The sequence below is a fragment of the Zalophus californianus genome, chromosome 8, assembly GCF_009762305.2.
Source record: "Zalophus californianus isolate mZalCal1 chromosome 8, mZalCal1.pri.v2, whole genome shotgun sequence".
Lineage (NCBI taxonomy): Eukaryota > Metazoa > Chordata > Mammalia > Carnivora > Otariidae > Zalophus > Zalophus californianus.
This window is the reverse complement of record NC_045602.1, coordinates 30148657-30161452: the sequence shown is the minus strand read 5'-3', so window position 1 is coordinate 30161452 and position 12796 is coordinate 30148657. Positions and strand designations below refer to the sequence as shown.

The following is a 12796-nucleotide window of genomic DNA, read 5'->3' as shown; positions in this document are numbered from 1 at the left end:
CATGAAATTAAAGGATTAGTGTTTGATAGTTAATACACTTAGGCTTTAAATTTCTCTTGAAGTTATCATGCACATATGCGAACGTAAGTATTTCAAGTTGACAGCGGACTGGCCCCAGTTCTCCGGGAACGATATCTCCACCTCTGTTTCGGCAAGGCGCCCTTTCTCATAAAGCTGACCGTATACCATCATACGTATTTCCATCCACTCCTTTTTCCGGCGCTGAAGCATTGCCTTTAGGGGATGGGAGGAGTGTACGTGTGAGGGGTGGGTGATTTCCACAAAACTGGTCCTCTAGAAGCTATAAACTTTGGAGGGGGGCAGCTGCACTCTGAGCAGAGTAATGGTGAGGGAATTGGTGATGTCAATAGACCTAGAGTCCTCCAGCTTACATTTTTATATGATTTTTAAGTTAGAGTTCTAAGCCCTCAGAGGTTAATGAAGCTAGTCAGGCAAACTCTGAAGTCTGAGTTTCTTAAAATTTTAGGTAGAAGCAAAAGACTTCCTGATATAGGATTTAGTCAACTGAATTTCCTTTTTTTTTTTAAAGATTTTATTTATTTATTTGAGAGTGAGAGAGCAGGAGGGAGGGGCAGAACGAGAGGGAGAAAGAGTCTTAAGCAGACTCTGCGCTGAGCATAACGTCGGGGTCGATCCAAGGACCCTGAGATCATGACCTGAGGAGATACCAAGGGTCGGATGCAGAGTCGGCCGCTCAACCAGCTAGGCCACCCAGGCACCCCCAGCCAACGGAATTTCTGCAAAGACCTGTCAGTTCCTTGATAGCTGTTTTAAAAAATCCTAGAAGGATCCATCTTCAACATGATCCACTGTAGTTCATTTTACCATGCAAATGTGCTTCTTAATGATGGATACTCTCTCTTGGATCTGTCAGTATAACTATTCACTCTCTTGTCTGGATGAACAGGCACAGAGGATTAAGGCTGACTTAAGTGTGCAAAGAAACTTCCCACGATGAGGGAAATGGGCTGGAATAGGGCTTGGGAAAGGCTAATCTAGGAAGCCTTGGGCTCCTCTCCATTAAACAGGAAGAGAGGTAGTGAATGCAGGCAATCAAGACCTAAGGAAAAGCCTCAGAACAGCAGAAGAAGGGGTGCTGAGTGAAGGCAGTGGGGAGAGCAAACTGCCTTTTGATGGTTGCAGGCTTTTCCTCCAGCTGTCAGGACTCCTGGGCTCATAGAAACATGATAAATCAAACATGCCATGCTGGAGTCAAGGGTCTTATTTCCCATTCTATTTCACTGTGTTGACCTTTGGATGCTAATTAGGCTTGAAGTGAACGGAACTGAAATGTATATATTCTTATACCGTAAAGTATTGAGATAAGCATACTGGCGGCAGTAAAAATAAAGATCACACGGTTCTCACTGCAAATTTGCAACATTTGCCCCAAACGATTAGTTTTGGCCCTATAATAAATTCATCTGCAATTGGTAACAGCATGAAGCAGACATTATGCCCGAGGAAATAAAAAACAAACAAGCACACACTGGTAGAAGCTTATCCAACATGAGACATTCGCCAGGGACTCATTAGACTCAACAAGGCTTACCTTCACACACAGGGCAGCACTCGCCAGGCACTTTGACGGGGTTCATGCAGCTCTGTCCGCAGGCCGTTGCCACGCAGTGGGGCTCTCCATTGATGCACTGGCAGAACGTGCAGTCGTCTTCCCGCCACCGGTCCCCGTGGGCGCGGATCTGCCCATTGGCATAGCAGCCAGCAGGGTTATTAAAAGGATACACTGGATCTAGATTAAAAAGGTGAATTCCAAGTAAGATGGAGGGCATTCTAAGTCTTAGCTCTGCCTGCACCTGGAGACATTTTTTCCCAGGTTCTGGTCCTTGGCAGTTCTTTTCCAGCTGTGATCAGCAGAAGCTCGGATTGCATAAAGTGTCTCCCAGGGGACATGCAAAAGCAGTTGTCATCCTGAATTTTGTGTCCACCCATCCAGACCCTGCAGACGGGGCAGGGGATCTGTGGCATAAAAACCAACGGGCAGGTGTTACCACTTCATAAAGTCGCAAAACTGTGGACAGAGCTGTGGGCTGGTAATTACAAGATGCAGGTCCATTTTAGGCTCTTGACAAGGTCTTCTGAGTTGTCAATTTTAATGTTTATTATACTTCAATTTCACCACCTGTAAGGTGGAAAAATAATGCCCCCATCCAACTCAGAGGGATACTGTGGCTTCTCGGATAACTGAACTCTATCTCAGGGTGCCTGGAGATCCACGTGGACAGCATGTGGACACGGGTGAGGTGTACTGCGCAGGCACTTGCTGTGGCCTTGTTCACAACAAAGGCTGGTCTAGGCATACCGTGGGTCAGGGCTTGTGCCCTGGTGGGAAGGCTGGGAACCCAGGCCATTTTTCTCCCCGTGAGCTGGGGATCAAAAGTAGCCAAGGCTACTGTAAACAACAAAAAATGTTTTCTGACATTACTGATCAGAACATAAATACTGCATACAAAATCCCCAACTACCATTATAATGAGAGCCACCAGAGAAACCACTCAACTTTGTTTTTCAGAAACACATAAAATCTGGCTTCAAAAAGGGCTGCTGAGCTGGGAGGAAAGTCCAGGCAGTTACGAGTTTGATCCTCCCTAAAGAAGTAATGGCATTATAAGAAAGTCAGAATGCCAAAAGTTAAAATAATGCAGTCACAGCTTTAGAAAGTCAGTCTGCCAGAAATGGAAGCAGCCAAAAGACCTGAGCTAGATAAGACTTTGTAAATTTCTTTATAAAAAATATTATACTGCATACTTCATTTCTACTCTGAGCCTGGATCTGAATTCCAGGAAGTGAGACATAACCGGATCCGTGCCCAGACAACTCATTATGATTATTACACAGAGGTTCCTATCTATGTTTTTACACCACCAACTGCTACATAGTTTCAGCAACTATTACAAACTGGGGCCAGCTAGGCAACACATCTTTTGGGAAGGTTAAAAGTTTGATGTGATTTTTTTAAAAAGTTAATCCCCAACGACACCTAAAAAGTGAACCACCTTTCTCCCATGTTGGCTAAAATAACTGCTAACATGGGAAAGAATTTCCCTGTTATAAACAGTTGTTTAATGTCAGGAATGTAGTTTGTATACTTTAAACATTTTCAGATCTTCAGTATTATGTGGTAAATATAGCTCGGACACTGAACAGGATTTTAGGAAAACAGAAAAAGGTATGGAACATGGCATGGCATTTTGTCCTGTTTCCTGTGCGCAGATAAAGGCAGGGTGAACGTCAGACATGAGAGTGACATGTCTGATTCCAGATGGAAGGTCTGTGACCCAGTCAGTCCGGACCAAGAAGGCTCACATGACCCTCCTTTCTGGGGAACCAGTGTGATGTGGTCACAGGAGAGACACAGTCAGATGTGGGGGTATCATTCCCGGTTTCATTATAAACTCAGACAAATGCTTCTACTTTTCCGAACTTCCCGTTTCCTAAGCCTTAAAATGGGTGGGTTGTAGTGAATGGATATCTAGAATTATCATTCTGAAATGTTTATTATTTACGAATATCAGAGATGGGAGGATAAAGCCTGTTGGAGGAACAGGAAACCCTTAGCTCCTGGAGGAGTGAGGGGATATAGAGAAAGCAGGCTGCTGAGAACCTTCAACCCAGGGCCACACCTGGCACTTGGCTGGGCCATATGTCACCACGATGCCACACAGCCCACCCTTGCCAACACATGTTTTCAAAGAGTGGGGAGGGCAGCGAGTTCTGACCCTCCCTGGAGGGGTATGGGTGTGGAAAGGAGGCAGGACAAGCTCCTCTCTGAGCTGCCTGGCTGAGATGGTCAGTGATTAGGGCTGGCTTGTTCTAGCCAAGCAATCTGAGGAAAACAGGGGGTGAACTCTGATGTCAGGGTAAAGAGAACTTCCCCAGAACTTACTGAGGAACTGCTAGAACCACAGGGGAGTAACTGACAGCACTTGTGGGAACTCTCATGTTGACCTCTGTAAGCAGGTGGCTCACCTTCTACACCCAGGGCATAACTTCCTTTGGGGAGAGGTTTTCACACAGCCTTCCTGGCATTATCGAAGTCCTAAAAGATGCATCACGAATGTCATAAAAAGGGAACTTCTTCAATATTCCACTATTTTTGGATGAGACTGTTTTGGGCAGATTTTGGTATTAAAACTCTGAGCCATGTATATGCTTATTAATCTTTAATGAGCACCTTTTCTTACCTTCACACACGGGGCAGCACTCCCCTTCGGGCACATAGTACCTCTCGCAGTTCAGCTCTCCGCACTGGGCAGTGAAGCAGATGGAAACACCCCCTTGGCATCGACAGAACCGACAGTTGTCCATTCGAAACATATCCCCGTCATTATATTCCACGTTGTTGAATACACAGGCTGGCTTTGTTTCTGAAAGGAGTTAAAAGCAAACAAGGCACATTCAAAGTCATTTCTGAGCGGTGTCCTTTTGTGTTTCCAACAGCCTCAAGAAAATCCTGACAGCAGAAGGTTAAAATTTGATAGAAATGTACTAAACTCAATACAATTTTTTTAAATAACAGAATCAATAAGGCAATGCAAAATAAAGTAAAATTTAAAAAGTCACATAGCTCTCCTCTTTGCCCCAAGAGATTGAAATTCTCCTTAACAAAGCCTACACTGCTTTACCCCTCTCCAAAGGTAACCCTTCGACCATTAAACTCACATATCTGAAATGTGATTTAAAGAGATTACATTTGTTTTGTTAAAGAATGCTCTGCCTTAAATAAATGATCTCGCCTCCATGTTATGTTTTGTTCCACCTCAAAAAAACTAGGTCTTGTTGGAGATGATATTTTTGTGTTCTTCCCTAAATTATTTTTTCTACCTAGCTCAATAATCTATAATTTTAATAGTACTTGGACTTCAACAAAACACCATTCCATTTCTTGGAAACAACCTAAATGTCTATGAACTGATGATGTTAAGGACAAAATTTTGGTATATCCATACAATGAAATACTTCTTGGCCTTAAACAGGGATGAAGTTCTGATATATGCTATAACAGTAATGAACCTTGAAAACATTATGCTAATCGAAGGAAGCCAAACAAAAAACCCAGCTTATTATGATTCTATTTACATGAAATGCCCATAATAGGCACATCTATAGAGACAAAAATTAGATTAGTTGTTGCTTAAGACTGGGGGTTTGGGGGGCAAATGGGGAGTGACTGCTAATGAGTTGGGAACTTTTGCAGGGATTCATGAGCATTCTAAAATTGACTGTGATGATTACCCAACCCTGTGAATATACTAAAAACTGCTAAATTGTACAACTTAACTTGGTAAATTGCATGATCATGATATGTGTCTCAATAGGCTAGCAACATAAAAATACTCCCAAGTTGAAGAAAGTTCTCCTGAGCAGAGGTACCCTGTTTAATAAGGTGGGGAAAACTGGATTATGATACATGCATCTCTCATGGGGTTCTCTATCCCAACATCATTTAATATGTCACCTTGCATGTTCACAATTTTTAAAGAGACTTTCACTGCATTTTAATTTGAATATATTTGCACTTAATCTGTATTTAAGGACAGTGACTTTCTCATTCGATTTTTATAACAGTCCAGTGGAGAAGACAGAGCAAGTGTTACTATCCATTTCTTTGATTAGGAAAATGAACCTTAAAAGAGATTAGGTGACCTGCCTAAAGTCACATAACTGGTTTGAGGCGAGCTTTGCATCCCTGTTTACACAGGTGGCAAATGTGAATGTTTGAATCTCTTCCCTACTGCACCTGTATACAGTATTTCTTTTCTTAAAAATTAAGGCTGGATTACAAAGTATCATTTTATTATAGCTCAGAATTCTATATACTTTCAGCCAAGACACTAATCTGAGCTGGGACTGGAAGGAACTGGGCAGTGAGACCACAAGTTTCAAAAGTATAGAAGATGGAGTGCTCTTACAAATCAAACTTGCACGCTCTGCAGTGAGGTAAAGCAGTGCACTCTAACGAAATGCTGAGCCCCCGTTCAAAGTGAAGAAAAAAATGTATAAGCCCATCAATATTAATTACTTGGTTGCATTAATCAGCCACATCTACCATCTCCGTGAAGCTACAAATCTTGATGCAAGATTTGAAGAGGTGAGGAGGGAAGAGTCTGGTTATGAATAACGCTGTTCCAGATGAACCTGTCTTTATGCGGGTGTGTGCAGACGCTTAAGCGGGAAGGGACAGGGTGAATGAAGGACTTGGCAGTTAGATTTCACTAGCTAATACACAGAGAGCAAGGGGGTGGAATGTAGAGGGATGAGGAGTCCCCAAAAACCCAGCCTAGAAAACATAATCAGCTCTTTAGGATAACAATAATTTAAAAAACCCCACATAACATAATGAAATCCCTGAAACTGAGAGAAATTTATAGAGTCTCTTCAGGAAAATACATGATAAGAAGGATGACACTGGTCTTTGGGGAGCAATGACCAGTTACTCCCCTGCCTGCAGGGGATAGATGTGAATCTCAGAACAGTGTGGAGATGACTACCACCTCTCGAAGAGCACAACTTAAGTGGTTGTGGAAACGAAAAATATCACAAAGAAATAATCTACTGTATAATTTGTACTTCTCAATACAGAGATGCATAAAAGTGTCTTTTTAGTGATTTTTGTCTATGTTTTGTGTCTGCCCAATTAAATTTTATATTTCTAAGTTATGGAATCTTCTCTTCCCTCTTTAATAAAGTCCAGAATTCCTGAAAAAGAACCTTGTAGCAGAGATAGTTAATAACCTTTACTGCCTGCCAAATTACACTGATTGGCAGATGTGATAGGTATATTATTTTAGTGAAGGAAAAGACAAACATAGAACTTTATATCAAATGTGAAAGTGGAAGAAAAATCTAAACAGATACACTTCTGTTGCTTTTTCTCTTCAATCTCTCAGTAGGAAAAGGCCAATACCTTGCCTCTGGTCTCATTTTACTGTGGGTGAGCTGTGTGGAAGCCCAGTGGGTAGACAGCATAAGCCAAAAAAGAGACAAGGTCAGATGGGAAAGATCTGAAAAGTTCTCCATATGTCAATAGCAAACAGATGGATCACAAAAACAGGGTACATGTGATTCTAAATACCTGAAGAGGAAAAAGCCCTTGTCCATGGGGGGGCGGTGGGGAAGAGGTGTGTGTGCTAGAATGCACCCAACAGATCTACTTAGGGAACCACCATTATAAAGGATTGCAAAAAGTGGTCTCGCTCTTAAGTAAGATCAGCTTGATAAGGCCCCAGGAACACCATGGGTGCTCAATAAGTGCATAATGAGGAATATTTCTTTCAAAGCGCAGTATTCTCTTCATTACTGTTGAAGTAAATACTATGTCTCTAGAAACATTACTGAGCATTATTGCTATACCAAGTGTTCTCAGTAGATGTTTTTGCACTAATTTCCATATTAAAAGACTGCAGGTAAGTTTTCTGTGCCAAAATTTTACACAAAGAGCAAGCCAGCCTTGGGTATGGCTCTCCCGTGACTGGTGAATTTCCCATGCTGAAAGAGTCAGTTATTGGCTATGACACTCGAACCAAGATGTTCTGCTTTACTCCGATGTTTGTACATATACATAACACAACTGATCACATGCCTAAAGCAACCAAATGATCACTTCCATATTCTATGCTTGAGATTTCAAATCTAAACTCCTCCAGGAATGAGAAGGGTGGGCTCGTGTAAGGGTGTATTAGAGCAAAATGGAGAACATGTGCCCATCTAAAAGTAGAGGCCATTGCTCAGTTTCAGCTGACGGATGATGAAACTTTTGTTTCTGGGCCCAAACAGACACCGTACTGAAGGGGACTCCAGACTGCTTCACCACTGCTGTGGAGGTCAGACCTCCAGCTGATGACCTTGATGACTTCTGAGTTTCCATAAAAGGAGCTCAATCATACCACCTGTTCCCTTGGTTCCTAAACAGCCCTGTCCTTCAGCCGATACCTCATAGATCCTCCTTTTGGCTCTCATCAGAGAATGCAGTCACAAACTGCCTCGATCTGGTCTGCAATTCTCCAGTCCCACCACCAAAACCAAACCAAACCAAACCAAACCAACCCAAACTGAAAAGAGAGTAATATTTATGGAGAATATTCTATCTATTCCTCCAGGCTAATGTTTTCAAAACTCAGGAGTTCTCAAATTCTCTGTGAACATTTTTCATCTTGTGTTTTCACTTTAATGCTTGTTTTAAAACATACACAAACACACACACACACACACACATGCATATGGATCACCTCAATGGCAGCTTAGGAACTGAGTGCTAGCCTGCTATCTCCATTTCTACATGTGGTTAGTTATGTTAATATTCAATCCACTGTCTCCTGTAGGGGAGGGGGGCTTCTAGAGCTATTCCTACATTTTTGGGAGTTTTCAAAATCCAAGAGACAATGCTCTAGTCATCTACGTTCCAGCTGTGTGTCACACTGATCTCTGAGAACTACGTTCATGGAGTTGCATTTTAATATTTTGTTTCTGCTTTCTGCTGAGACAGGAAACCTGTGTCTGGACTAGTGGTATGAAAGTAACTCAGGACAGAACGACTGCATCATCTAGAGCTTTTCAAATTTCCAGGTGAGAAGAGAGCTGCTCCCTCCAAGGAGGTTTCTTTCTTCTAAAAATAAGAACTGCGTATCTGACTCTATCTTCTTTTTTCGCTTTGATGGCCAGGAGGTCGGGGGCCTGGCTAACGTTTAGCCTTGGCAATTATACAGACAGACACTTACAGCCTACGTACCTGTGGGCGCTTTCTTTTTGGTTTTCACTTTCAACTTTTACGTACCACTCTATGGTTCCCTCTTTTCTCATTAATATTTCAGCATTCTGTTACTTGTTTTTGCTATAAAGTTACCTGAAATCTCTTGTGGATAAGCAAAGCTTTATAAATATAAATATATAGACCTCTGCCTTTCTAAATGATAACAATGAGTTTTTGATATGTAATATCCTCTAACGATGACCTTACTACAATAGTAAGATTTTCCCAGGCACACAGATATGTGTGTGTGTGTGCATTATGTGTGTGTATGTATGTATATCTCAAAAGAAGTAAAATATAGACTTGGAGATAGAATGTCTTTAAACATTATTGTTTTTCCTTGATTATGAATCTTCATAGCATTAACGTTTCTAGTCTCATCTACAACTCAATGACTAAGATAGTAATAGAGACACTAAATAGGACAATAAATAAAGCAAAGATGACCCAAGTTTGTGGTGGCAAGAAAGAGGCACCCCCAGAAAAAGTGCGAGTATCAGCTTTGTCATCTCTGCATTTTCTCATGGCAGATGGCAAGTCCTATTCCTGGACTCAGAGCTCTATAAAAAGTGAGGCTATAAATGGGAGCAGGCCCCAAAGATTCATCCGAGGCCCCTGAGGTGGGGTGCAGTCCTTAGCTGTCTGAATTACACCACACTGGGGTGAGATGTGACGTTAATGTCCTGATAAGAAAGGCTTGACAATGAATTTCTATAATCGAGATGCAGGGAAAGAAGGGCACTTCTCTTCCTCCCCCAGAGGACACAACACAAGTTGGATTACTAGCGGTGGTATTTCCAGGGGACAAATGACTTTCAAGATTAATGTTTCAGGGAGGGCAGTAAAAGATGGAGGATTCCCATAAAGTAACCCCTCTGTGGGCTGGTATTTAATAGCCACCTCTAGAGGGAACTAAGATGACATGCATCTGCTCACTCACTCCCCCAAGAAAACCTGGGTGCCTTCCGTGAGGCAGACAACATGTTCCTACCCACAGACACAAGGACAGACTCTCTGCCCTCTGGCGGTTCAGATGTGAGAATTAGACAGACACGAGAGCACCTGACAGAGTAAGGGGTCCTGGAAGGAAGCACATCTGAGATGCTGGGAGCACAGGGGACGCAGCGACTATTGGTCTCAAGCGGTAGGAGTTAAATACAAAACGTCACCTACAAATACACCTATGCAGCGGTACCAGAGAAAAAGCTGGGCCATTTGCTGGTGTTTAACACGCATGACTATAGGTGAGGAGAAGCACTGAGCACAAACTTCTGCCCTTTGCCTTGCATCCGTGAGGTCTGAGTCAGGAAGCTCATCTCACCTTCTCTATGCCCTCGGAAATATCCAGAACCGTGTCTGTGGATGTGAACAGGAGGTGGGTACCCCAAAATAAAGACCATTTGCTCTTGAGGCACCACTGTAACTGCTTCCCATATAAAACCTCATCTAAGTGACTGTTATTCACTCCATTTGACAAATGTGGAAACTGAGGCCCCGGGAGACCAAGAGGCACCTGAAGTTACACAGCTGGTAAGCAGAGGAACCAATTCTCAAAGTGAGATCATTCGGTTCCAGTCTATGTTCTCTTGACCCCGAAGCCATACCGCAAGTGTTTCCTCCAAGCAAAACAAAATGACAGGTGGCCACTGCACTCAAAACTACGGGACGCAATGAAACAGAACTCAATTTGAATTTTCTTGGGGAAGAGGGCAGGCTTGAGAGAGGGCAGAAATTCTTCTGAACTCTGGTGTCTTAGAGGCAGCAGTTACTATGGGGGTTTCTGCACGTATGATTTTGTTGGATTTGTCCCAATGCATGTTCATTTTCCTTGTGTCTAGGTATTGACTCAACAGGGCTAGAATTATTGACATTTCACTTGCTTGACTTTTACTCTTTGTTTTCCTTCTGAAAATTCTGAGGGAGGGACAGGTCTTAGGTTCTTCTCCCTTATGGCACCTAAATTCAATCAGCCCCATGTCACCAAACACCAAGCCCTCTTGTGAAAGGTGAAAGGGAGGGGCAGGGGGATTCTATTTGAAGGGATCTTGTGACCGAAGAATGCTTTTTCTGGGCCACAAGGCTCAAGCTGAAAGCAGGCCAATATGAAGGACCCAGCACTGGTCAAAGACGTGCTCTCTAAGTAGGAAAATATTCCGCTAGACGAGCAATGCCTCTCCTGTCTCAGGTTGTGGTAGCTTCGGTGTGGTGCTCGTTCTACAGACTGGCTCCTGACAGCAGCAGCAGGATGATTACAGGCTCCATGATTCTTTTCATGAAATCCTAACATTTCTGCACTACTGAAACACAGCAGAATATGACAGCTACATGAAATCCAGGTCTCCACCTCCGAAATCCTCTTTCTGATGGGTGGAACGAGGGTCCCCTTTCCTCACTGCCTTTGCTGCACTGTGGGATCTCAAGCAAACCTTCTTTCTTGAGGGAGTTGCTCTGAGCCCCTGAGTATATGCCCTGCCTTACAAAAGGCAGAAGTGGCCAGATGGAACCCTCCCCTCCTCCTGCACGAATGTACACTCTCTGAGAACAAGAGAAACCCCACGTACCATTAACACATTCAAAGACATCACAGCACTTTCCAGGTGTTCCATCTCCACGAGAGACTATGCGAGGAGTGGATCCCACCTCACACACGGGGAAACCACATAAGCCAGAGAGACACTCGCATCTGAAACCAAAGAAAAGGGAAGGAAAACCCCATGAATAAACAACAACATAGAAGTCGGGAGTCCACAAGGTGGCAGGGGCTGTGGCACGAGCTTGTCTATAGGACGCTATCCTGGGTATCTGGGGTCACAGGGAAATGGGGAGTGTGTGCTAACATTAATTTGCATTCCCAATAACTGAGGCTCATCTCCTTAATATACACCTGTATTTTTAATTTTAACCATTTTGACAGAAATATTCCTACAATGCATTGTCATTTCTTACTTAACCAGACCAGTATAACCTGCATTCTCTTGATGCGGGGCCGTGTTTGTGTACATACATTATGGTGTTACCCATAAACCAGTGATGCTCGCATGGGCTCACATGGAAGGGGTGCTCTGTGTTGCTGCTTTGTTGCTGTTGACCTTTTGGTGTTTTTCAGAGATTCTTCTGACCCTTCTTTCAGCTATTAAGTAAGTATCTTTTGAGTCCCTATTTGTCAGTGTGACTGTGTCTGGGAGCACCCTCATCTTTAGCTACCTTAATTTATAATTGTGCATCACAGAAGAAACAGACTCTGATGGAAGATTGAGGAGCTCTTTATCAAGGGCACAAGCTTCGGTAAGTGGACTTTGTGACAGCTACGTGAAAGCTGAAAGTCTTAATTTGGGGCATCTTCTAAGCTACTACATGTCCATTTATCTCTACACGCATGAACAAGGTGTTCCTTGAACTGCGAGCTCGCGCTGCCGGCTCTCACCCTTCCTTAACTTCAACTCTCCTGGGAAACCAGCCCAAACAGAGGAAAGTCAGAGTGGTGGGTATTCGTGAGAGGAGAACAAAAGTTGTCAACTGCCTGCTGATGATCTGTTACAAGGAACTAGGCAGGAAATGAGAAGCTCAGGGCAGCAGGGTGTCAGGATATAAATGAAATAAAAGGAAGGAGCAGCTAGACTCCGGCCCCAGGGAGGGCTGCAAGTGGGGATCAGAGGCCGGATGACTCAAGGAGTTCCCAGGGTGACAGGAGTGAAAGCAAGGCATCCTAAAAAGAGACATCCTTGCGGGAAGTATGTGGGTATCTGGGTACAGTGCAGGTCAAGATCAGGGGAGGGTAACACTCCCAGCAGGGAAGAACTGGTAACACACTCATTAATTTTGGTTTTGTTCCCCACTCCCTTAATTGATTGTTTTGTTCTCCTATTGTTCTTTGGGTGTTTAACAAAATATACATGTAGTCCACAAGCACCTCAATAATCAGGCCCAGAGGTCTAGTTACATTTATAGTTAACCGTAGAACAAAAAAGGAAACAAACTTCAATTAAAATTTGCACCAAAGACCATGCA

The 12796-nt window shown here is 43.2% G+C and overlaps 1 protein-coding gene across 4 annotated transcripts in view; it reads right to left on the bottom strand.

Annotated features, from left to right (window-relative positions):
* Positions 1–12796, bottom strand: part of CRIM1 (cysteine rich transmembrane BMP regulator 1) — a 185828-nt gene that overhangs the window by 67953 nt on the left and 105079 nt on the right. For all 4 annotated transcript variants that reach the window (XM_027622860.2, XM_027622858.2, XM_027622859.2 and 1 more), the window contains exons 5-7: positions 11350–11471; positions 4224–4406; positions 1574–1771 (exon numbers count right to left, since the gene is read on the bottom strand). In XM_027622860.2, the coding sequence (XP_027478661.1) occupies positions 1574–1771; positions 4224–4406; positions 11350–11471 (503 nt within the window). The remainder of the gene's footprint in view (positions 1–1573; positions 1772–4223; positions 4407–11349; positions 11472–12796) is intronic.